This window comes from Argentina silus (assembly GCF_951799395.1).
Source record: "Argentina silus genome assembly, chromosome: 8".
In the NCBI taxonomy this organism is placed as follows: Eukaryota; Metazoa; Chordata; class Actinopteri; order Argentiniformes; family Argentinidae; genus Argentina; species Argentina silus.
The window spans coordinates 12,363,507-12,388,735 of record NC_139662.1 but is presented as its reverse complement, the minus strand read 5'-3'; the positions used below and the strand labels follow the sequence as shown (position 1 = coordinate 12,388,735).

The 25,229-nt window shown below is 45.1% G+C and overlaps 1 protein-coding gene across 3 annotated transcripts in view; it reads right to left on the bottom strand.

Moving 5' to 3' along the window:
* Nucleotides 1-257: 257 nt before the first annotated feature.
* The window catches only part of LOC310808209 (paired box protein Pax-7), a gene marked incomplete at both ends in the record, with an annotated part of 59,039 nt that continues 34,067 nt past the window's right edge, over nt 258-25,229 (bottom strand). For 2 of the 3 annotated variants that reach the window (XM_083674982.1, XM_083674983.1), the window contains 4 exons: nt 258-373; nt 4,972-5,248; nt 22,567-22,766; nt 23,358-23,523. In XM_083674982.1, coding sequence (XP_083531108.1) covers nt 258-373; nt 4,972-5,248; nt 22,567-22,766; nt 23,358-23,523 — 759 coding nt within the window. Of the gene's footprint in view, nt 374-4,953; nt 5,249-22,566; nt 22,767-23,357; nt 23,524-25,229 lie in introns of all 3 variants that reach the window. The other variant, XM_083674981.1, reaches the window with a different exon arrangement.

Here is a 25,229-nt window from a genome sequence, read left to right as displayed (position 1 = left end):
TGTTCTTTCTTGAAGACTGCAAGTGCGTTTATCTTCTATCCTGTCCCCCACCTCACTCTCACTCTCACTCTCTCTCTCTCTCTCTCTCTCTCTCTCTCTCTCTCTTTCAGAAACACACAGATACAGGACTGTACACATGCGTTGTTGCTCTCCAGGTGGCCGTTAGAGAGAGGTGGGGGTGGGCGGTAGGCGCTGGTGAGCTGGTCATGGGGCTGTCGCGTGGGTGAGATGTAGAAGGGCTGTAGGTGGATGGGGGACTAGTAGGCTTGTCCTGTCTCCACCTGTAGTAGGCCTAGGACGGCCGAGTGGTCCCCGAGCTTCATCCGCCGCTGGGTGGACAGGCTCACGTTCTTGGCCAGGTAGTCGACAGCGGCTGCAGATCACAAGCACAGAGACAAACACCGTCATGACAGGACACGCTTTTAATGTAATGTATGAAAAACTTAGACAGGTTAGAAGGTCAACACTGGTAATGGTTAAAGGATACTATTGTACAGTAGGGGGTCAGCTTAATATGTCAAAATGGAAATGCTGGGGGAGGAAGCTCATCTCTCACCTGCCTCTCAATCTTTCTTTGTCTTTTTCTGTCTGTCTCTTTCTGACTAACATTCACTCCATCTCATAAAGCCACAATCTGTAATTCGAAAAAACAACAAAATGTCAGGCCCGTCACATAAAGCTGAGGGATTGGGTTGGAGACATGTTACCACTCTCAAATTCATAGACAGAACTCTGGATGTAAGGACTGACAGTCTGGGACAACAACATGGGATTTTTTTAAACATATTTTTAAGCTACACAGTGTTTGTTTATGTTCCTGCTGTTACATGGGAGAACAGCCTTGTATTTTGTGTTATCATGGCGTAGGTATGACAGTTGTATTGAGCTCATGAGGCATCTACTGTATAAATCATATTCTTCAAGAACCAATGGGGATATACTATATCATACATTTATATATCCCAAAAAAATGACTTCACAAATTACGGATTGTGGCTTTAACCTGCTTTCCATCTGTTTTTCTCCTCCTGCCACTGTGTGTGTGTGTGTGTGTGTGTGTGTGTGTGTGTGGGCGTGTGTCCGAGCGTGCATACACCCCTCCACCCTAAAGGTTCTTTTCACATACACCCCCCCCCTCCCCCGGCCCGGCAAGGCAGGGCCATGATTGTAGGGATCTACGCTCCTGGGATTGATTGACTGACTTGAGGGAGATCTTATCAAGAGCATGTGTGTGCTTTTACCTGGAGGCAAACACAGGGTCAGGGGTCTAATTCATTACCCCCTTATACAACTGAGGAGATGTCTATTGATATGGCTCACACCTCAAATCGGTTAAATTTCCCCCGAAACAAGTTAAAGGACATCAGGAGCAGCTGAGGGTGTAGGGGTGTAGCCAATGGGCTGGGAGGTCAGGAGGACAAACCAAGGGCAGGCTGGGAACTGAGAAGGAACAGGAAGTGAGACTAAGCACCCTCCTATGGCTCTTTGCTAAGGTGGCAAAACACATGCACACATACACACACACATTCATGAATCTGGCCTATTTTGCATTCTAACCCAGAGATATGATTGCATAGTTAAGCATTTTGGCTTATTTTGGCTCTATACTCAAGGTTTAAGTATAGATTCTCAGCTTGTATCGATGGTACTTGTGAACATATTGGTTTCACCATTTAAAAAATGACAACACCTTTATACATAGTCTTCCTATTTCAGGGCACCAAAAATAATAGAACAGGTGTGTTCTGTCACATAATTTGTGCAGTCATAAGAGAGCTGTTAATGTCTAGTTAATGTCTGATTCTAGGCTTTGCATTTGCCTTTGGAGTCTGCTATTGGTGTCTGTCAACATGAGGGCAAAAGCAGTGAATGGCAATGAAATCATTATTAGCCAAAACCATATGCTTGCCAAAATCAACAGTTTGTTGAAAAAAAAAAAGCACTGCTCAGCAATCGCAAACAAGCTGGTACACTCAAGAACTCCTCTCTAGGCCTGAATGGGTCAGAGACGACCATTTGCAGAATACGTCCCAAGCCAAACTACAGAGGCCTCACTGCAAGGTGCAAATCTGAGAATCACGTTGGTTCAAATATTACAAGTACAAGATTTACAGCAGCAGAGGAATGTATTCTGAAGTGTACAGAAACATCTTATCTGCTTGACTATAGGCACATGCCTTAACATTCATACAGTGAGACAATAACCACAAACTACTGTCATTGCAACTAGGGAGATTTTCAGGGCCAAGTCAATCTTCTGATTTAAATCCAAAGGCCTGCCAAAGCATCACCAGAGTGTAACGTCACGCCCGGTTCCTTCGTTTATGTTTGTCTTTGTTTCATGTTATTTCATTTATTGTTTCCTGTTTATTTGTGTTTTACTCACCTTGTCTCTCGTTTCAGACTCTTCACCACCTGCCCTTGTGTGTTTCCCGCCTGTGTGATTGTCGACCCCGCCCTGATTGCCTTCACCTGTTCCTCATCCTGCTTCCCTGTGTATTTAGTCTCAGTGTTCCCCTGTCTCTGTGCCAGTTCGTCTTTGTACCTTGTGTCAAGTGTTCCAGCGATTTTGCCTAGTGTTGAGTGTTCCTGGTTATTTTGATCTCTGATAGTGTTTCTGACTTTGCTTTTTGCCTACCCCTTTTCGGATTACCGGCCTGACTTTTTGAACTCCCTACCTGTGTACCAAACCCTGCTTTGCCTACCCCCTTCCTGGATCTGCCTACCCATTGACTGTCTATCTATGTACCAAACCTTTTTTGAAAGTAAAGACTATTCTATTGGATTTAAGTTTTTGTCTCTGAGTATTGCATTTGAGTCCTCTGCCTAAGTACAGCAGCCATTACACAGAGAAGACACCCAGCGTCTAGTGGTGTCAATGGGTGGCAGACTTCATGCAGTAACTGCATGCAAAGAATTGTCGACCAAATACTAAACATGAGAGCTTAATTTGGACATTATATGAATCTGTCCATTACTTTTGGTGCCCTGAAATAGGAGGACTATGTATAAAAACTGTTGTCTTTTCAAAATGGTGAAACCAATATATACAATAATACCATTAAATAAAGGCTGAGAATACTTCAACCTCAAAGTAATTGTTTGAATTCAAATCCAAACCTTTGGAGCATAGAGCCAAAAGAAGAAAAAATGCTTCACTGTTCCATTACTTACACAGGCCACTGTAGCGCTTGATGCAAAGAGGTGACAATTGTATTATATAAATAAGGAATAGTAACATGTGTCTGGCTATACAATGTGCATGTCTGCATGACTGTCTCTCTCTCTGTCTGTCTGGCTGTCTTTCTGTCTGTTTGTCTATTACTGTATATGCTTGCCTCATGTGGATGCTTATGATTGTGTCCAATCAAAATGACTGATATGAGGACCAAGTATTTCACAGCCAAACAAAGTGCACATCAGAGCCTGGCTGGCTTACGTAGCCGACATTGCACAGACAGTCAGGCTGCTGAATGGGAGATATTATTAACAAGGCTGGCTTTAGTGTTTGGCACATCTCAGCCTTTTTATAATGTGTCTGGTTTGTCGTTCCTTTTGATGCTCCTCCCTGGTTCAGGTGATTTTAACCCTTTCTTTTGTCGTGTGGGGAAAAGGAGGGGGTGACATTAAGTGTGTGTGTGTGTGTGTGTGTGTGTGTGTGTGTGTTACTGTGGACCCTGCCAGACTGCTGTCAGGGGGTGCTGACGGTAAGTAGCGTGTGTTGGCGTGTCAGTTTGCGTGTTAGCGCGGGGAGAAAGGGAGCTGTCAGGAGCGACGGGGAACGGTAGGAAGCGGTACACCTGTGGGCGGGGAGGCTGTCCACTGACATGCCAGTCACCCTGACAGTTGGCTGAGAGAGAGGGGGGTCGTGTGTGGGTATGGGTGTATGCGTGTGTGTGTGTGTGTGTGTGTGTGTGTGTGTGTGTGTGTGTGTGTGTGTGTGTGTGTGTGTGTGAGCGGTTTAACTCTGCGCCCTAAGAGGGAAGCTCTTTTCTCCTGTCAGCCAGGTTTACGCCTTAAATCCCAGTCAAAGAGACATTCGTAGAGTCTTCGTCTACCCCACCTGATATCGCACACATGTACACATACATACACAGAGGCATACCCACATGAATAAATATAAACACACACACTGCTTTTTTGATGGTGTGTGACTTAAGCTGTCAGGTGTTCCCTGAATTGAACAAGAAGAGGAGACGGGTCTTGCCAATGATGTGTTGAACCTGTTTCCTGGTGGAGTGGATAGGGGTAGGAGGATATTGTGACTAGGTAGCCATGCTAGAAGGGACAAAAGTGGCCAAAACCTCAGACCCAATGGTCAAAATGGAAAATGTAATGTAAAACTTGCATTACACGTAGAGGATCTTTTTGTGATCAGGCCTTTCTTAATTCCCCTTTAGGGGATGAATAATTGTATTGACTTGAATTGATTTGGTAAACATGACCTACAGTATAAAGTTGAAGGTGTGATCTGTAAGTGCAAAATCGGGTGGCCCATCACGGTAAATAATGAAGAAAACATTGTGTTGTGCTTCAGTAAGCAACCAAGAAGACAGTTAAGTTACAGTCCTCGAAAGTGTAGTTTTACAGCAAAAGTATCGTTAACTAGCAGCATGAGGTTACCTGTGCAGTGTGCATCTTACCTCAGAGAGGAGGTGTGTAAACAGCAAGCGTTGCAGATCATCAGCAGTGCTGCTAAAACCCCATACTCTCCCAAAATGTTACTGTAAAACTACATGTCTGACAGCAACGCTTAGCTAAACTGTTTTGGTTACTTTTACTGAAGCACAACGGCATGTTTTCTGCATCGTTTACCCCAAGTTGGTACAGGAATAAACCCCCTTCCCGCCCAAAAAATAAAAACAGAAATGAAGTTAAAAAAAAAGTTGCACACACATACCACATAACTTCCTGAATACCAGGTAAACACTGGTACTGTAAAAAGTGCCACACAAACAAACGGTGACTCACTTTGGCCATACTGGCTGTACTGGTAGCCGGCGGCGACAGGGTCCACGCTGTAGCTGGAGGTGCTGTAGGTGGGGGGGCAGTAGGCCTGCGAGGAGGGCAGCGAGTCCACCGTCTTGATGGAGGAATGGTCGCCGCCGCCCGGCCGCTGGCTGCAGCTGGCCGAGATGGGGTTGGAGGAGGAGGAGGGCTCCACCAGGCCTCCGTGCAGGGGCGAGATGGAGAAGTCGTGCTGGGGCTGCGAGGGCACACCGCTGGGGTTGCTCAGGATGCTCATCACCTGGGACGGAAGAGAGGGGGTGGGAGAATTTGAGGTTGTTGTTTTTTTTTAAATATGTTTTTAGGGCATTTCTGCTTTATTGGGATAGAGACAGTAGAGATTGACAGGAAGGATGGGAGAGAGAGGAGGGATGACATGCAAGACAGGTCGAGGGTCGGAATCGAACCTTGCGATTACGTGGTAAGCGCATTAGTGTGCTACGCCACTAAGCGCCGCAGAGAGAATTTGAGTTTTAACAACATTATTATTATTATTATTATTATTATTATATACAGAGCTTCATCCACTGAATGAAGTCCAATTCTTTATTCTTTATACTTTATCAGGATCCCCGTTAGCTGGTGCCTAAGCGACCACTAGTCTTCCTGGGGTCAACAAAATAGGTAGAGAGAGAGGGGAGGGGGGAGGGGGGGGGGCAGCGAGTGAGAGAGAGAAGAGTGAAGGTGAAGCTCAGTCAGCAAGCTAAGTAGAGTCAGACATGATGAGCCGGGGCCTTTGGTGTTGGTCGTTTAGCTTGCTGAGTGCTCAATGAAGCCAGGACCAGTAGCCAATACGAACGGTCAGAAGAAACGGCATCACACTGTGTTCCTCTGCCACTGGAACGGCAGACCATTCCCAAGCAATAGCAGGACTTCAACCCCTATGGCCCCCCAGGTGAGAGAGAGAGAGAGAGAGAGAGAGAGAGAGAGAGAGATGAAGAGGGGGCTGAGAGAGAGCGATAGAGTGAGGGAAGGTTGGAGGGGAGATGTAGAGATGTGTAGGTGGGGGGGGGTAGGGTTTGGAGACGGGGGGGGGGGGGGGGGGGTAGAGCTATAGAGGAGTTCCCTTAGAGGTGACAGAGAGTGTGTGTGTGTGTCTGTGTGTGTGTCTGTGTGTGTGTGTGTGTGTGTGTGTGTGTGTGTGTATGTGTGTGTGTGAGAGACAGAGAGAGAGAGAGGGTCCCTTGGCAGTGGCCAACACCTCATATCCTGGGGCTCCTGCTTCATAACAAGTGTTCTGGGAGTAGTCATAATCTCCAGCCCTGTGGCCCTCCCATTGCTCATGAATAATGCAACTGTTTAAGATCATAAGGGCTTCCCATTAGATGCCTCTGGAGATTAGGGCAGACAGTACTGTATGTCTTCTTTCAGCTCCAGCCCAGACAGCTCTGGTTAGGACATGCCCACACAACTGCCCAGCATCTTCTGGTTAGCATGATAATACCAACAAAAGTAGTGGTCATACAGCATGTGGTGCAGCTCAGAGAAACGGATATGCTATTTCATATTTGACATTGGCATATGTGTCACCTTTGATAGATCGCCTAGTTGAGCCTATTTTGTAAGAGTGAATAGTAATATTTGGAAAATATTTATAATATTTGTAATAAAGGAGATATTTGTATTTCTGTATCCAGGCTGCAGTAACAGAACAGTGCAGTTTTAACCCCAAAGAACACGGGATGAAGATTGGAGCATGGGGGCACACACACACACACACTTTACCACAAACACACTATGCACTGCACACGCAGGTACACACACACACATGCACACACACACACACACAGACACACACATGCGCGCACACACACACACACACACACACACACACACACACACACACACACACACACACGCGCGCGCGCGCACACACAGACACACACTCACACACACACACACACACACACACTCACACACTCACACACAGAGAGGTTGCTGAGAAGAGAACATAAGGTTCCTGTTGTGTCCCGCTACGCTCTGGTGCCCTTTGGCTCCCTCCTGCTCCTGCTGCTAAACCAATTAGCCAATAATGGAGCTGGCCACACAATCAAGCCCACATGCAGCCTCATCCAAAAAACCTTGAGCCATTTCAAATAAGGGCCACAGGGTCCCTGAAGAACAAGTACTATGAGGTCACCAGCAACTTTACAAGGACCAGGCCAGATTCATGGTCCTGGCAAAACCTAGACTCTTCAGTATTCACACACACAGACACACACACACATACACACACACGCTCGATCCGCAATATTTAATAAGTTGTGATGGAAAATACTGGATGTGCTTGCTGTTTAGTGAGAGGGGTGGTGTATACAGTATACTTATATATGCTATATATTTTACTTAAAAACAAAAACTTGCAACAAAAACTGGACAATAATGTTGCACTTGTTGTTTTGTCAGTTTCTGGTGTGAATGCAGGTAGGCAGCAGTGTGTGTGTGACTCGGTTAGGGAAGCAGAACATGTCCCTATACTGTGTTGCATGGCGGCTGTTAAAGCAGCCAGACTGCGGCTCCCCTGGCTGTCCTGGTCGTCGAAGCACAGAGGCAGCTTTCTGTCGGCGATGCGCCACACCAAGCCCAGAGACTGAGATGACAATGTCCCACCACGTCTCTCCCCTCACACACAAAGGACCTGGGCTCTACCTCTCGCTGTGCTACGCAAATATCCCCCCCTGCCAATCCCGCCCGCCTTTAATTGATGTCAATGAGGGCTATGCTAAATATGAAGATTTGAATAATTCCCGCTTTCAGCGCCACAATAGGCCCTCGCCACGGCGACAGGCCGCTTAGCCGCCGCCCTGAATAGAGGTGTCAGGCTCCCAGCAGCTCCCCTCACCTCCCCACCCTGCGGTCGGCTTTTGACACGTCCCGGGGGTCGTCTCCCCCTACCCCCGTCGTCTGATTTTAACCCACTTCCCAGGGAGATGCTGAAGCCCCCCTAAACGCTCCTCAAACACTCACTAATGCCTTGCTAGCAGATAGACATTACGGCAAGTTCAGGGGGAAAATGGTGGCTGGCTGAAGAAAGAGGATTACATTGACTTTACTAAAGAGTTCCCTCCGTAATGAGAGAGAAAGAAAAAGAAAAAGAAAATTTTGTAAATGAATGTCCTTTTTTTTTTTTTCCTAAAACTACGAGATAAAAAAAGACTGTTGGAAATATCGTCTTATAAATATAAAGTATGACACCATTACAGTAATGGGCCCTTTCGGAAAAAAGAAAAAGAAAAGGATGGCCGTGACTGTTGAGGAAGTATGCGTAGAATGCGGTGTGAATTCTAATTGGCGTCACTGGATTTGTGCACCGCTGATAGCGGCCGTTTAATTTAAACGGACAGATAAACGAGAGTTGGAAGTGGAATGGATCCGTAATGAAGCGTCGGTTAAATAGCTCTATTGCCCTCCAGCAGCTTCCCTGATGAGACACGACCACGAAGTGAACTATGTGTCCTCTTGACCCCGATACTCTATTTACCAGGGTTGTATATGCGACTGGAGCAGGATTTGAACCTGGGTCTACCGTGTGGAAGACACTGCAAATCCGTTAACTCGCTCGGGAGGCTACCGCATGTCTTTAGGTCTCAGGCAAGGTGACTTATCACGCAAGTGTGGGTCACCGAAACCACCACTCTTGTATCATAGACTAAGCATCTTTGTCCCAACCAGGATTGGGATCAATTCCATTTTAATGGTACTTTTCAATCATTGACTTTTTAAGTTCATCATGAATTGAAATGGAATTGACCCAAAACTATTCCCCGTACTCTAATACAAGCTCTCTAGTACTCTTGATCTTGTTGTAGTTCACACCATACATACACTTGTTGGCAACACAATGTTCTCTTGACCTCTGTTAACCTAATCCCATCCCATGCATTTCTCTGATTTCTACCTCCACCAGCCTCCCCTGTTACATATTCCACACCCTGTGTCAGTTTTCATAACTCTTCAAAAATGACTAGAATCACATGACTATTGCCTTTTCCTCATCTCACCCACTAAATTAAATCCCTGTAATCAGAGATGTCTGACATCCTCACTCATACGCACACAGAAGTATCACATGCACCTCTGCATCAAAGAAAAAGTCCCCGCTTGCGTGCTTATCTCTCACACTTAGAATTGACATATTCATCTCTTGTTGGGCCTGTCGGTTTCTAATATGGTTCTCGTGTTGCCGATTTGCTTAGAAATGTTTGTAATGCATTGTCTCTATGAATTGTCACTCATTTCTCAAATTATGGTGGTCATAATTATGGTGTGTGTGTGTGTGTGTGTGTGTGTGTGTGGGTGTGTGGGTGTGTGGGTGTGTGTGTGTGTGTGCGTGCGTGCGCAAGTGTGTGTGTGTGTAGAGGAAGAGAGAAAGAGAGTGAAGGGCAGGGGGCCCCATTGGGGTCCAAGACTTGGCAAGGTTTGCAGTTGTAATCTATTATTTCCTGCCCTACCACCATCACTAAGTTAAAATCAATATTCTTTCCACATGTGTAACCTTTCTGTATCTGATACAGCCGCTGGGAGGAGGCGAGACCGATCGGCCATCGCCCTCGCTGACAAACAACATCCCCAGGCTCTGATATGCCCCAACGTAAAAGACTGGGGCAGAGAGAGAGGGGAAGGGAGGGATGGAGGGAGGGAGGGAGGGAAGGAGGGAGAGGGGAAGAGAGGGACAAACACAGTGCACAAACACCCCCTGGTCGAAAAACACACTTAACTTTCCTTCTTTTCTTTTAATGAGCTCGTCGGTGCCTCTTCTAGCCTCCCACCCCTCGTCCCCACCCCTCCTCCCCCACTTCTACCCCCACTACCCCCTCCCTCTCTCTTTCTCTCCCTCTCTCTCTCTCTCTCACTCACTCTCTCCTTTTGGGAAACATCTCCTTCAGTAGCTCAGTTTCCATTTGCCGGGTGTCTGTGTGAATTCTGCAAGGGGAGATAATGGGAGCCAGGGCCTAGTTTAAAGGACACCGCTCCAGGGCATTCCCTGCCTCCTCTCTCTCTCTCTCACACACACACACACACATACACACACACACACACACACACACACACACACACCAGATAGATTACTTTATAAATAATAATAAAAAAGTAATTAATTCTTTCAACTTCTGTGCCCCGTTACCCTGCGGCAGTGTAAATGGAGAAGTGTAAATTGATACAATGTGCATCCTTTCAGATAAATAAATAGTGAATTTGCGGCACAAAAAGCCGGCTTTTCATACACTCCTAATTTCCTGAACTGTTTAAATTAGATTTTTTTTGTCTGAGTGAATGTTTGACGGGAGCCATTTCTTTGTTGGATTTCTATGCTGTGACGCTGTCTCTTTCAGTTGGGGTGAAGTAAAAATGTTACAAGGCTGATATGGGACAGAGTTAATGGCCGACCCTTTCTAATAAAATTAGAAAATAGAGCAGTCTCACAAGACTGGAACTGAATCGGACAGAGGCTGATTAATAATGTCATGTATTTTTTCGGAATAAACAAACAACTTGTTTTGGCGTTCTGTGTTGTCAAGCAAGTAACTAATAGTGTTACTCATGTTCATGTTTATTTATGATGATTAAACAACTGATATCTTGCAATTAAAACGATAATACATATAGCAACGGTAGTGGAAAAAGACTTTCCTCACTCAAAGTATCCATTGACAGTACTAATCCTCATCTCTAATCCTCATCTAAGTTCCACTACTATTCTTTCTCTTCTGGGCCCCTATACTGCGTTTGGAATCTCTTCTGCTACAATGGCGTTAGCATTTTCTTATTTGAAAAAAGTACGTCAGACATTACCCGTCTTCTACTAGGCTTTACTGTTCATTCATTGAAGAAGTCTCCCCTACAGAGAGATGCACTATAATGGTATCAATGACACTCAAGAGGAGCCACTGCACAATACTACTCTGAATCTGAGCCATCCACCTGCTCCTGATTTCCATCCCTCTCCACTCAGCTTATACAGGGATGGGGAGAGTGGTGTAGGAGGCGAGAGAGAGAGAGAGGGAGGGAGTGAGGGATGGAGGGATGGATGAGTACAAAGACTCTTGTCGCGCTACATAGGCCTGCGGGCCTGCCTGCCTGCAGAGCTGATAGGATACCCCTGTCTGGTAGCCAGCCCCAGTGTCACCGCCAGCCCACTCCATGCTGCTTACACACACACACACACACACACACACACACATACACACACACATACACACACTCATGCACACTCGCATGCACATGCACACGCACACACACACGCACACTCACACGCACGTACACACATACGCACATGCAGACACGCACGCACACACTCACTCACACACGCACACACGCACACACTGGATAAGCCTCTTCTCTCCCCCTGACTCAAACGCCCCCGAGCGGTGTCTTTACAGTCCTCAAAGGTCTGGGGTTGCTGAGGAGAATAAGACAGAGCTCTCCAAATGTCACCAGGTTATCTGAACGTCACAGAATGACATTTCCCACTCTCCACCCGATCACCGACCCCGATATCAGCTGGTGGGGGGTGGAGTCTTTGTTGCGGTTTCTAGATGTAGGTTGATATCATATCATTTTACATAAATGTGTATAGCCAATATGGAAATGAACCAAGCAAGCAGTATCACTGTCTTATTTAGTGGTATATATAACAGCTAATTGAGAAGCGTGGCGATATTGAATTGTGGATATCTGATGCAATCAGGAGTAATTATGAGATCAGCTAATGCTATTCTACTGCGAGCAGATGTGGTATTGTTAAAGGCAATAATCCTGAAAATCCTGACTCCCCCATCATTGGAAAAAAACTGGAGAATTCAATGTCATGGAGCAGGGTTGTACGGTAACATAAACAAATAAAGCAAAAATGAGAAACAAATGTATTCATCTCGAGATAGTTTCTGCATATCTGATGTAATCACATGCCAAGACACAGATACCGGTGACCTTAGATTATATTACAATCTTCAATTGCCTTTGAAATGAGTCGCCACTATTCAATATCTGGGGTAATCAGTCATGGATATCCCAGTGAGGGACAAAATATGACCTTTTCTGTGCCGTAGAAAATCATTCAACTTCCTCGGAAATGTTCGAAAATGCTGAAACTATTTCTTGTGTGTGGAGCAGCGAGAAGATTGAAAAAATGCCATAAATGCTAGTGTTTTGCAAAATGCTACACACTAAAACCCACCTCATCTTACACCCTGATTCTAATCTTCCCCCCAATGTCATAACCAAGCACACCCCTCATATCCAGTCTCCCGGAAGGCGGTCTGGCTATGAAACAGACCCTCATCTGAGCACATTAAGTGGCTATTTCAAAATAAAAGCCATTGCATAAATTCAATTAGCAGGGTTTGTCATGGTGGAGGCAGAGCTGGCTAATTGTGTCTCTGAAAGGCCAAACAGGAGGGACCAGGCTTGTCTCTCTCTCTCCTTCAATGTCTGTCTTTATTTCTTCCTCTCTCTTGCTTTACCTCCCTTACCTCTCTCCCACTTTCTCTCTACCTTACTTTATTTAAATGTTTCCTCTCTTACTTTATTCCCCTATTAATTCTCTCTCTCTCTTTCTCTCTCTTTCTCTCTCTCTCTCTAGACAAAGTAGGGGCCCATTGGCAGGGAGCAGATGACAGCACTGATTGGGGCTCCCGGCCGCGTGTCAGTGCGTTAATTGGCCGCAGCACATTAATTGAAAGTGAAAAGTGGTACCCCCCCTTCCCCCACACACACCCACACACACCCACACAAAAAGGAGGGGTGATGTCTTGGTGTGGGGGCGGGGGGGTGGGGGGGGGGGGGTGTTGTAACCATTTGGTACAACTGAGAGAAAAGCACAGCAGTTGGGGAAACGGAGGGAGGAGGAGAGAAAGGGAGGGAGAAAAGCCCAGGGTGGAGGAGGAGCGAGGGGCTCGGCTGGAAGTCTTTAATTGATTCAAATTAGGCGTTTGATTGACAGTGACAGGAACTGGGCAGCGACTAGGCGGGCCCAGATGACAGCGATTAGCGTGCAACCAAACAAGCTGTCGCTTCTCACAACACGTTAGCTACGGGGAAACGCCGGGCACATGGCTCCTTTAACCCCTCAGCGGTCTGGAACACACACACTTCCTACCACACACTGTGAGGGACAGATGGACACACACAACACGGATGTGACAAAAGGGTCTGTAATGCAGGTATCACAAGATGGGGGAGAAACCCTCTCTGAGAAAGGACAGAGATATAGATATAGAGCAAATCTCCTAGTGTTTGGAGATTACATTGACAATATTAACTTTCATTTTCTAATTAGTGCAATCCTATCTGTGTCTACTGTAACGTTGCCACAATCAATCTCCATCATTGGGTTGCCGGGATTTGATCTTTGGTTTGAATATTCCTCCCATTGCCATCACTGTCCTCTCTTTGCTAGGCTTGGTTCAACGGAGGGAGGCCTAGACCACAGAAAACCTGCTCTGCGGCTCTTAAACGTCCCAAAGTGTGACAAGGCCCCATGCTAACCAAAGGTTAATGCTTTCTATGGGGCTCACATCGGAGAAAGTATGTGCTGCAATCTGCTTATTTTCCCCTGGTAATATGCCGGAGATGGTCTTGGGGGATAGATACAGGCACCAAGGAACAAGCCAGTCCCCTCTCTAACCTACACCCCCCCCCCCCTCCCTCGCCGCCCGCCGCCCCCCCGCCCCCTCGCCTCAATCCATCCCTCCTTCCATCCTCCTCTGCCCCTGAGCTGCCGCCTCCTCTCCCCCCGCCTTGTACGCCTCTCCGCTATGCCGCCTCCGCCTAAATTAAACGGCAGCCTTTAATGATTTCTCCAGAGTGGGTTTTTTTTTTTTCCAGCCCGCGAGAGTTTGGTGGTGCCGACACTTGGTTGACGTGGGAACCGGCTGAGAGCAGGGGCAGGGTTGGCGGGGAGTCGGGTGAGCGTTTGTTGGAGTTGGCCCAGTGAGGAATGTCAGGTCAAATTGTTCTTGACAGTGTTAATATCGCCACGCCGTAGCCATAATTACATGTAAATAAATAGTGAAATAGCTCTCAGCTGGAGGTTGGGCAGGAGAGGGCAGGCTTCTGGCGGAAACCAGCTGGGGACCTGAACCACATCTTATTGAGAGGGAGGGAGGGAGGGAGGGAGGGAAGGAGAGAGGGACTAAGCAAAGGAAGGGAGGGAAGTAGAGAGAGAGAGAGAGAAATAGAAAACAGAAAGAAGGAGTTATAGACTCTTGTTGAGAGCTAAGCTTATCTTTCAAAATGTTGCAAACATCAGTTTATACTTTTCCCTATATGGTTTTGTCACTGTAAATGAATACTCCATGCAACACTTTGCTTGCTTTGCTTTGGTTTTGTAAAATTGTGTAACAGTATGGAAATATAATTGACGGCGGCAGCCTCTACAGTAGCAATGAATGAGAGTGAGAGTAAGAGAGAGCGAAAGAGAGAGAGAGAGAGAGAGAAAGAGAGAGAAGGTGAGAGTGAGGTGGGATTGAAGTGAATGGCACTTGCACCTCTGCTAGATGGAGAGTATCAATCACGCTCCTTCACCTGTCACAGTGGTATCTGGAACCAACAGGAAGCACATGCATCCAGCTGACCTTTGACCCCTGGGTGTCTGTCTGCTACAGGTTTACACCAGTGTTTACCCCCCCGCCCTCCTTTTGAGATGAAATGATTTCACCTTTGATGCAGCATCTATATACCCAACCACCCACTCACTATAATGTGCAGTCAAGGAACATGCATGGCATTTATAGTAAAACCATCATGTCTTCCAATACTTTGAGGAAAATAATTATGTTAACTTTGTGAAATTGTCAGGGATAAAAAAATATATATATCCTGGGTCAAGTTTGACCACTGACGCAGTATTTGTTGTGCAGTAGAAGGAACTTCAAGAAAACACGAGTGCTGTTTGTGTATAGATTATCCTTAAGATTGGATGTATCCATTCCAGAATCCCATTCCATATAGCAGCTATTGTTCAACTGATGTGCCTGGTTGGCTAAAATAGATAAAAGGCTCTTTCAAATCATAACTATAATGAAGTCCCTTATGGAAATCATATAAGCACACACTTCCATTTACATCAAAGCCCTAAATACATCTATATATGGCTATATGATAGGTATTCAAGATAATGTTTGATGAGGAGCCCATGGTGTTTTATAAAGAAACACAGCTCTACGTCTAAATACGCCTTTCCACTCGTGTGGAGTAATTTAATTGTAGTGAAGTTATAATCTACACATTATATTTGATCGCATGGTCACAGGCACAAAGTGGCCTCTAAATAAGAGTGGCCACATAATATTGTTAACATTAAGTTATCATTAAGTTATCTGACTCCAATGTAATCAGATCGGACACCAATTATGGAACAATGTTACAACAGAGAGAAGAAACACCTCCGCTCATCTCCTTGCAACAATACAACTCAGGTGAGAGTTTAAGATCATTTGTAATTGCATTGTCCAGTTTGGTCCGACTTCTGTGGGACTTTAGCAAAAATGCAGAATATGACACAAATAAAATAGAACTTAATGTATGCCATTTATCTGACACTTTTATCCATTTATCCACATTGCAGTGAGTGCATACGTTTCAGTATATATGGTCCCAGGGGGAATCAAACCCACAAGCTAAGCGTTGTTAGCGCCATGCTCTACCAACTGAGCCACAGAGGACCTTAAAGTATGAAAGGTGATAGGACATCCCCACGTCAGGAGGGGTATCCCCCCCCCCACGGGCAGTTTCACAAACTTCGTCCTACACTACTGCACTGGATCCATAGAGTGTGTGTGTTTTGGTCTCCACCAGTTCCCCCACTTAAATCCTCATCTTCCAGGATTTGCTGAAATTCATATTGGCTGCTTCTGCAAGATAAATGTAAATCACATTCCCTTATATTTGCTATTTATCAGGATGCAACAGCTCACTTTCACTGCGAACTATCTCTCACCCGCACACAAACACCCTTGCATTTAAATAGCATTTTTATTGTCTGACCTAACCTTTCATCTACAAGAGTGGAATAATGTTTCCTCTCTGGAGAAAGCGAGGGCATGGAGAAGGAGAGGCGGGGGGGTGTGTGTGTGTGTGTGGGGGGGGGGGGGTGAGTTGGAAATGAGGGAGAGAGAGAGAGAGAGAGACTGACTGCCCTTAGATACAGAGCCGGCTCAACCTATTATGGGGTCCTAAGCTAAATATTTCCCCCTCAACTCCCCCAATGACACAGAGTAGCAGTCAACACATTTGCCATACCTCCCAAGCAAATGAGGTCTTTCGGTCCTCTAGCAGGTACAGGAAGAGCTGACTCTGCCTAGATATACAGAATAGTATCTTAAGGTCCAGAATTTTAAGAATATGTAACTTGGACGATCCAGTGACCAACTCCTATTTCACAAAAGTTAGAAATGGCCAACATTATCAACCAATACCCAATACTGCATAGACAAATACAAATAGCTGTGATTGATTTAGTTTACCTGGAATAATGGAACTAATGAAATAGGCCCAATATACAAACCAAATATAAAATACCTCAAGTAAGTATCTGGCATATGTTTTTCACCCACGTCTGGTACTGTACTCAGTATAATTGATCCAACACCTAATTTGAATATAGCCCTGCCAAACCAATAGGAGATGCTGTATAAAATAGATTTTGAAGGGCACGTTCTCTCGTTAAAATTCCACAACAGAGAAAGAAGAGAAGAAGGATCTCAACCACTGAAACTGTACTACCTACAATTACTACCAGAGCCAGGAAAAACTCCACATTCTACATTTTCAGCACTCCAAAAAAAGAGAGAGAAAAAGAACAGAGAAAAATAAATAAAATGTATGCTAAAAAACATTCCGCCAGTGGATATGATTTAAATTCCAAGATTTTTTTTTGGCAGCTTCAGAGCAGGTCTCATCTTTTTTTGTAAAGCCTCTTACTTTCATTATTTTTTTTTTTATTATTCTTGCCAAATTGAAACAGCATCTGTATTTAGGATGAGTTCTAATTAACAAGTATCTACCCCCCCTCCCCCCCGTCTTCTCTCTCTCTAAGTATAGAAGTGATGTAAATATATGCATTTATCCTTTTTGATTTGTTGACACTGGAGCTTGCCAGCTGACACCATGCCCAGTGAAGAGCTTAATACCCCAAGTTCTAATAAGGCAGAAGACTAAGGCGCAACTCTCTCTCCCTCTCTCATTGACATTCAGGTGCACAGTGTCTTGTCAAAAAGCATGGGGGTAGAAGAGAAGGAGGGAGAGAGCAAGAGAGAGAGAGAGAGAGAGAGAGAGAGAGAGAGAGAGAGACAAAAACAGTTTTTCTCTCTCCCTGGTATATATTTTTCTTTTTTGGCAACCCCTGAGCAGGCTTCTTAAATATAATTCATCCCATTTTTTTCTCCCTTTTTTAAAGTGGCTGCTGTGCTAATGGAAGTATGGGAGCGCAGTGGTGAGGAGAGGAGAGACCTCCCCCCCCCCTCCCCCCCCCCCCCACCCTTATCTCGGGCAGACAGTTGTCAGGAATCACTAGCGGAGGCCTGAGTTAGCGCGCGCGGCGCAGGCAGGCAGGCCTGGGGATATGGATCAAAGGGAAGAGAGCCGGGGAGCGCTACAGCGGCTCTGATCCCCCCCGGTTGCTGAAACCCAGCCTATTCACACACACACACACACACACACACACACACACACACACACACACACACACACACACACTCCCTCTCACTCCGACATCAAATAGCTAGCCAGAGCTACCGCCATTCCAAAACACAAATCTTCCTCTCCTCAACCGACTGCAAACTGAGGGGAGAAAAAAGACTTTCTTCTTCATTGACTTCTATGACGAGTATGTGGATTTGTTGGGTTTGTTTGGGAGTAATTGTTTCTTTTTTCAGTGGCAGTTCAACAAGTTCTTGGTCCTGACAGAAGGATTAGTGAACTAACATTGTCTGTCTGACTGACAATTTCTATAGAAAACAGTCTCACATTGGGGTGATTCAAAATAGCCAAATAGATTTACGGGTATTTGTGACTCAATAAGATCAGCTTTACTTTATCAGGAATATGAGGATGTAACTAGATGACTGTGGCGCTATGAGAGAAGGGACTGTACACATACCAAGTGTAATTTCCCATCACAAGGCTCACATTTTCACATTGTCATTTCACTCAATAAGACTTGGAATTGGTTGCATTAAACTGCTAGTTTCCTACGGTACATGAAAGTCAGGTCTAATTCTTTCGCATTCAATTTGAGAGAGGAGACACAAAATGGCTAGTGTGAATTAGATTGCAAATGCAATATGCACTATCCAAAATTGAATTATTGCCTGTCACACGGCATGGACGTTCTTTTTATTTTTTTAAAGCTCAATCTTTGAAAATTCTTTCTACATTGTTATCTCCTGTAAAAGATTGGGACAATGATGAAAGGGTCAACATTGTTGATATGACAACAAAAATGACAACAAAAATGTCAAACAGGCCTACTCCTGTTCATGTAACGGAATTACTAATGTACTGTTAGATCAAAATTGTTTTATTCTTGTGGTGAACATATAATTTCATTTGATGGGCTTTTCCAGATATGAGAGATATGAAGAGACGGAGAGACATGTTCAGGAGTACTCAAACAACAGGGGCTCTAACAGACGCTTCTTTGAAGGTAGCAATAGCCTACTAACAGGGGTAGGGGCAGAAAGAGAGAGAGGGGGGGAGAGAGAGAGGGGGAGAGGGGGAGAGGGGGGGGAGAGAGAGAGAGAGAGAGAGAGAGGGAGAGAGAGGGGGAGAGAGAGGGGGAGAGAGAGAGAGGGGGGAGAGAGAGAGAGAGAGAGAGAGAGAGAGAGAGAGAGAGAGAGAGAGAGAGAGAGAACAGAGCGCGAGGGAGAGAAAAAGAGAGAACCTGTTTGTGTGCACCCAGATGTAATTACACTCTTCCACAAAGCCCTAACACCTTTATCAACTTGATATCTTTAGTTTTGGTTACTTAAGTTATCTAAGTCCAAGATATACTATAAGGAATAGATGCTTGAAAACCCACAGATTGCTATTGTCTAAAGCATGTTCCCTGAAAGAACAATAACAAAAATAGGAGAATTAAAGAAACTGTGAATGCAGGACGGATCAGGTTTTTCCACAACTAACTGTAAAGATGGCGCATTGACTTGTATTTGCATACTGTGTGAGGAAATAAGGTTTGGTCGCTGTTGGTGACAACATGTAAGCTCACGAAACTGAAGTTGTACTCAAAGTAAGTTTGTATGCAACACTATAATTAGTCTTTTCAAGACAAAAATATGTTTGACAATGAACGTCTCTCTTTCGTGAGGTTGCTGTTAGTTGCATAAACCGAAAATTGGTCAAGCTCTTTCCACAGCAAACTTTGTCAAACCAATTACAACAACCAAAACACATACTCACTAGACAGTTTCTTGTTGGAACAAGGAGAGGAAATTAAAAACAACAACTTTTGAACAGAAACGTTCCTTTGGGGGGGAAAGACGTTGTGAAGGCTCGATTTGCTAGAGAGTGTGCCTCAACTGACATCCGCCATAACAAATGTAAGAACAACAAACAAAACTACATAAAAAATAGGATTCTCTGGCATCCATTCCCCCAATCCACTGCCATTCATTAGTCCGTCAATTGAACTGTGACTGATTACTAGTCCCCACCACAGCCTGTGCAACACTGACACACACAAACACACACACACACACACTCACACATGCACGCACGCACGTAAACACACACACACACACACACACCATATTTCCATATATATTTCAAAACCCAGCACTGTATGGACTAATTTGTGCTGGTGAAAGCTCTATCTCCACCCATATTCTCCTGCTGTAAAGGAAATATTCTCTCTGGCTGTGCGCATATAGAGCGCTTTATTAAGGAACGTACAGTTGGTTTGGGAAATGCAACACTGAGGAGAGGGCGAGAGAGAGAGGGGAGAGGGAGGATGACGACAGTTTAAGGAGAGGAAGAGATTCAATTCAAATTCAGCAGATGCCATGAGCCTTCCCTGCCGAGTGGGAGATAGATAGAGAGAGAGAGAGCGAGAGAGAGATAGAGAGAGAGAGAGAGAGAGAGAGAGAGAGAGAGACTAAGAGAGAGAGAGAGCGCGAGAGAGAGAGAGAGAGAGAGAGAGAGAGAGAGAGAGAGAGGAGGTGGGTCTTGTCTTGAGGGGCACAGGCAGGGGTTTTATGCACAAGTGCACTGTGTGGTGGTATGGGGCCTGAACTGTGATACTCCTGTCAGAGAGGACATTAATTTTTCCCACAATGAGAGGCTGATGGGATTGCCACATGTCACATGTGGACCAGGGTGAAGGGTTATGAAAGAGAGGGGGGTGGAGGCAGAGAGACGGAGGGAAGGAAGGGGAGAAAGAGAGGGGGGTGGAGGCAGAGAGACGGAGGGAAGGAAGGGGAGAAAGAGAGAAGCGATTCAGGAGGGCTACAGAGGGCTTGCTGAGCCTAGAGAAATAACCTTATTCTCACACATACAGGTATGGTACATACAGGTACGGTACATACAGGTACGGTACATACACACTTTCACCAACATTTCCACTACAAAAACAGCACGTCTTCAAAAATACACTATAGATTATTTCCTATATGGAAAAAAAAAGAAATTAAATTAAAAATCACTTTATATTCCACTCTTAATACATAAACTCATACGTATGCAAAATCTAAGTAAGGACCCTTCTTAATAGAAAAATCCCCCCCCCCTCCCATATAGTAGGCTGGTGTGGTAATCCCTAATGTAAAACAGCAGAGGGGTTGTTATTTTATCTTTTCTTCCCTACGAAGAGGCAAGGGATAGCAGACCGTGAGGCGCGTTAATAAAAAAAAAAAGCCAACCATGTTTCTGATATTTATGCAGGTTTGTGCGGCACGAGCATTAGCTCCCAAAGCCCCACCACTACGATTAACAATCAAACACGCTGCGAAACGCCTCTGTTATCCCCCCAACTCTCCAGTACAAGAGAAAATCTCTTTTTTGTCACCAAATCCTTAATTCTTTCTTCTCCCGAGAAAAAAAGAGGAAGTAATACCAGTTTCCAATCTGCTTTGAGAAAAAATTTAGACGGGGAGGGGGGGGTGGGGGGTGGTGGGGGGTGTGGGGGGGGGAGGATAGTCCCAATAAAATATGTGTGAACGAGGGGGTAATTGCGGACAAATGCAGCATTGAATTTCATTTTCAACTCTTTAAACACCATTTCAATCTTATTTTCTGCCTGTTAGTCAGATCTTGTTGCTTGGGGTGGGCTGGACTGCCCAGTTTTGGGTGAGTAATTGCGTATAATTTCCTCCTCACCCAGTGATTTGCATCAATATCAGTCATTTCCCTATTCTGGGCGGTTAAGAATCCAACCCAACCAGAAAAGTCTAATTTTGAATGGCTATTGTTCAAGGCACCACGAGAGGATAACATTAAGAATCCCTATGTGCACGGACACACACACACACACACACACACACACACACAGAGGGAATATATTTAAGTCCTCTGACACCAATTGATTTTACAGTCGTGATATATTGCTATATAAATCTCCTGTCAATTGCCTTGTCCTTCCATAAGAGATGGCCAGGAGAAAAACTCCTGTTAAACCCGGATGGCCATACCTATTACTCCCACAGTTCATACTCTGCACCAAGACAGCCAGAGTTAGGATTAGAGTTAGTCTGCGCCTGTGTGGGTCTATTTAGAATATTTATTTTGTACTGTAAGGACTGGTGGGGTTTTGTGTCAATATCCTATGACAATTGGCCCTGGGGTTTGTTAATTAGACCCTCCAATCCAGCGTAAACACTTGCAACGTGGTTTGCGTTTATCTGCAATTGACCGAATACCGGCCTAAGTGTGAGTTACACAAAGATTCACAACGACAACAGAGAGAGACACAGTCGCCCACATCAAGAGATCGGCTACAATTCATTAGACGAGAGAGCGTCAGCCGCAACATCTGTTAATTCGTCAAATGACTTTTGGTAGACACGGTAGTCAATTCGTTGAGTAGGGTCATTAGTTTGGTGTGATTATTTCTTTTCTTGGCTATGATCTCTTCGAATTAGTTGTTTCCCCCGAAGTGCATAGTTGTGCAGGAGGATTTATCCTCTGTGGAACATCATTGTAGTTCTAAGTTCAAAACTCTAATTCATTTAGAAATCGCAGTGTTGAACAATCAGCCATCCTACTGTAATTAGGAGACTCAGGGATATGGGATGAAATTAATTGTGAAATGATATCACGCAAAATCCCCCTGTAGCAAGAGGATATTCATATCACAACTGTACCACTAAAACACTTAAAGTCACAGGAGACATGCTTAGCTAACAAGAGAGCAGGCGCAGGGCCCTGTTCAATCAAACCCGCAAACTGGATTTTTGGGGTTAAACCAAAACAACAGTCTTCCAGCAGCACGAGTAAGAATGCATGTTTTGGGACTCAAATTCAATCAATGAAACAATGATTAGACATACACACCCCATGCATACACACACGCAGGCGCATGCACGCACACACACACACACGCACACACACACACACAGCACATACCTGTGGGGAGAGCCCATTGCTGACAGGATTCATGTGGTTGCTTGGTGCCGCCGAGCTCATGAAGCTGTCCGAGTAGCTGGAGAAGCCGTGGCGATTGGACGAGAGGCCGTAGGCGGAGCTGCTGTCGGTGGCCGAGAGGCCGCCCTGGTGCATGGTGGACGGCGGTAAGGGCTGGGGGCGGTGCACCGTACCACTGCCATCTGAGGAGAATAGAACCAGGTGGAAAACGACGTTATTGTAATTATTGAATGTAATCGTAATTGTAATATCCTTCTACAGTATGTACAGCATAAGGACATTGATCACACCTTTGACAGGATGCACATTACACTGCCTCAGTGTACCAACTAGGGTAAAATATGAGCACAAAGTCTATATGCACAGGTCAGGGGTTAGATACCAATGGCTTATAAATGCAATATACAGAAGTACATTTTATATGACATTCAAGTTATTGAGCAGACACTTTTATCCAAAGGGACTTACAATAAGTACATTTGTCTATTTAACTGAATCAACAGTACAACAGTCATCGTAAGTAAAACCTTCAATAGTGCCATCAGCAGTCACAGTGCTTTTATTATAGAACTAGCGGATGTAGAACAGACTCCCAGTTGTGTAGGCTATCATGTTGTAGCATCGTATCAGCTCTATGGTTTACATTTCTATCTGAACAGCATGCACAATCAGCCAGTCCCAGTCCAAAAAAAAACAACTCTACTTTTTGGGAGATTCCTGTCAAAATGTAGCGAAATGTGTATGGAACAGTTGAACAGGTGACACCAGCGTACCCTGGGATAGAGCGGTTGTGGGGTAGCCGGACTCAGGCAGCTGGTACGTGGGTAGTGTCGGCATTCCAGTGGGAGGGAAACCGCCCGGCAACAGGTGGTTGAACGCAGCCAGCTGATTGGCTCCCGCTTGCTTACGCCACCTGGCTCGCCGGTTGCTGAACCACACCTGGAGAAACAAAGAAGGTTGATGTGTGAACGAAAGACTAGTAGGGGTGCGTTCAGTTGCCTCAATGTTCTGCAAGGGGTATTCATGCAACAGCACAGCTGTGCTCTACACCCTATCAGCCCCTGATCGTGACCAACGTGTCTCCATGTTTAAAACAGCACCATTTCAGCTGATTTCAAACGTTTGCTGTTTCTTTAAATCCTGAACGCACCCCTGCACTACAGGAAAGATAAAAGAAAGTGAGAAGAGAAAAGACAAAGGAAAGACTTGAAAGATAAAGATAAGAGGAAGATCACGGTAGAGAACCTGCTATTTCACATACAGTGCCTTCGGAAATTATTCAGACCCCTTTGCTTTTTCCACATTTTGTTGTGTCATAGACTCAATTTAAAATGGATTAAATTAAAATAATTTGTCATCAATCCACACACAGTACCCCACAATGACAAAGCGAAAACACATTTGTTGAATTTTCATTTTAAATTGAGTCACAACAAAATGTAGAAAAAGTGAAAGGGTCTGAATACTTTCCGAAGGCACTGTAACTGTTCATCCAAACTGGTGTAATTGGGGGGGGGGGGTGATAATTGCCTGACATGTCAATCAAATACCTTTGAATTTTGGTCAAAGTGCTGTTGTCAATTGGGATAGTTCTTAGAGGCATTTTAAGAACTGGAGCATCTATGCTAATAGTTCTGGTCTTAAGACAAAGGACATAAAAGGGCTTAAGCAAAACAGTAAGTAATATTAATATTTCCGTAACATTTCTAATTGATGGGATGGGACATAATCCAATGGAACTGTCCAATACTGCAGCTCGCTATTACAGTAATGTAAAATAATCATGCTGGAGATGCTCGTTGCTGTTTTACTCAAGCCAAACAGGGCCCATGAACTGCTAAATTTTTTAAGTGTCTTCTTAGTTCTCAATGTCTTCCAAAATCCCTCCACAACAAACACACTTCACAAACGCAAGGGAGACATCAATCTTCTCAGAACTTCAAATGGAAACTATTGTGTGTGTGTGTGTGTGTGTGTGTGTGTGTGTGTGTGTGTGTGTGTGTGTGTGTGTGTGTGTGTGTGTGTGTGTGTGTGTGTGTGTGTGTGCGCGTGAGTGCGTTCATCCATGTGTGTGTTTGAACCCAGTCTCTAGGGGCTTGTGTGTGCGAGAAGACAGGCTGAATGTCACTGATCTATGGCTTGCAGGGGCGATTCATCAGTCCTTAATACACTGTCTGTGCAGTTAATCTCCTGTTGTTTTCCAAATGGGGCCGGCCCATTGAGAGGGCCAGTGAAAGAGAGGCACAATAGACCCTGGCTGAATAGGCCACAAAGAGAGGGCGTCCATTTTTAAACAGCTCTCCGCCAAGCAACGCTTTCAGCTGGGGCAAGACAAGGGACAGGGCAGACATGTGTGCACACAAATGTTAGCGCACACATAAACACACGCACGCACACACACACGCACACACACACACACACACACACACACACACACACACACACACACACACACACACAGAGAGCCATATGGTCAAATTGTGACAGCATCATGTTTCTTTCTTACCCAGACCAAGGAACAGAAATAGGGCTTCAATACCAGCAAGAAACCATCTCACGCTTTTTGCTGTCCAAAACTATGCTGTCCAGCTCCAATCATGGATCAGAGATCACAGAGGCCTATCAGAACTAACCACAGAGGCCTA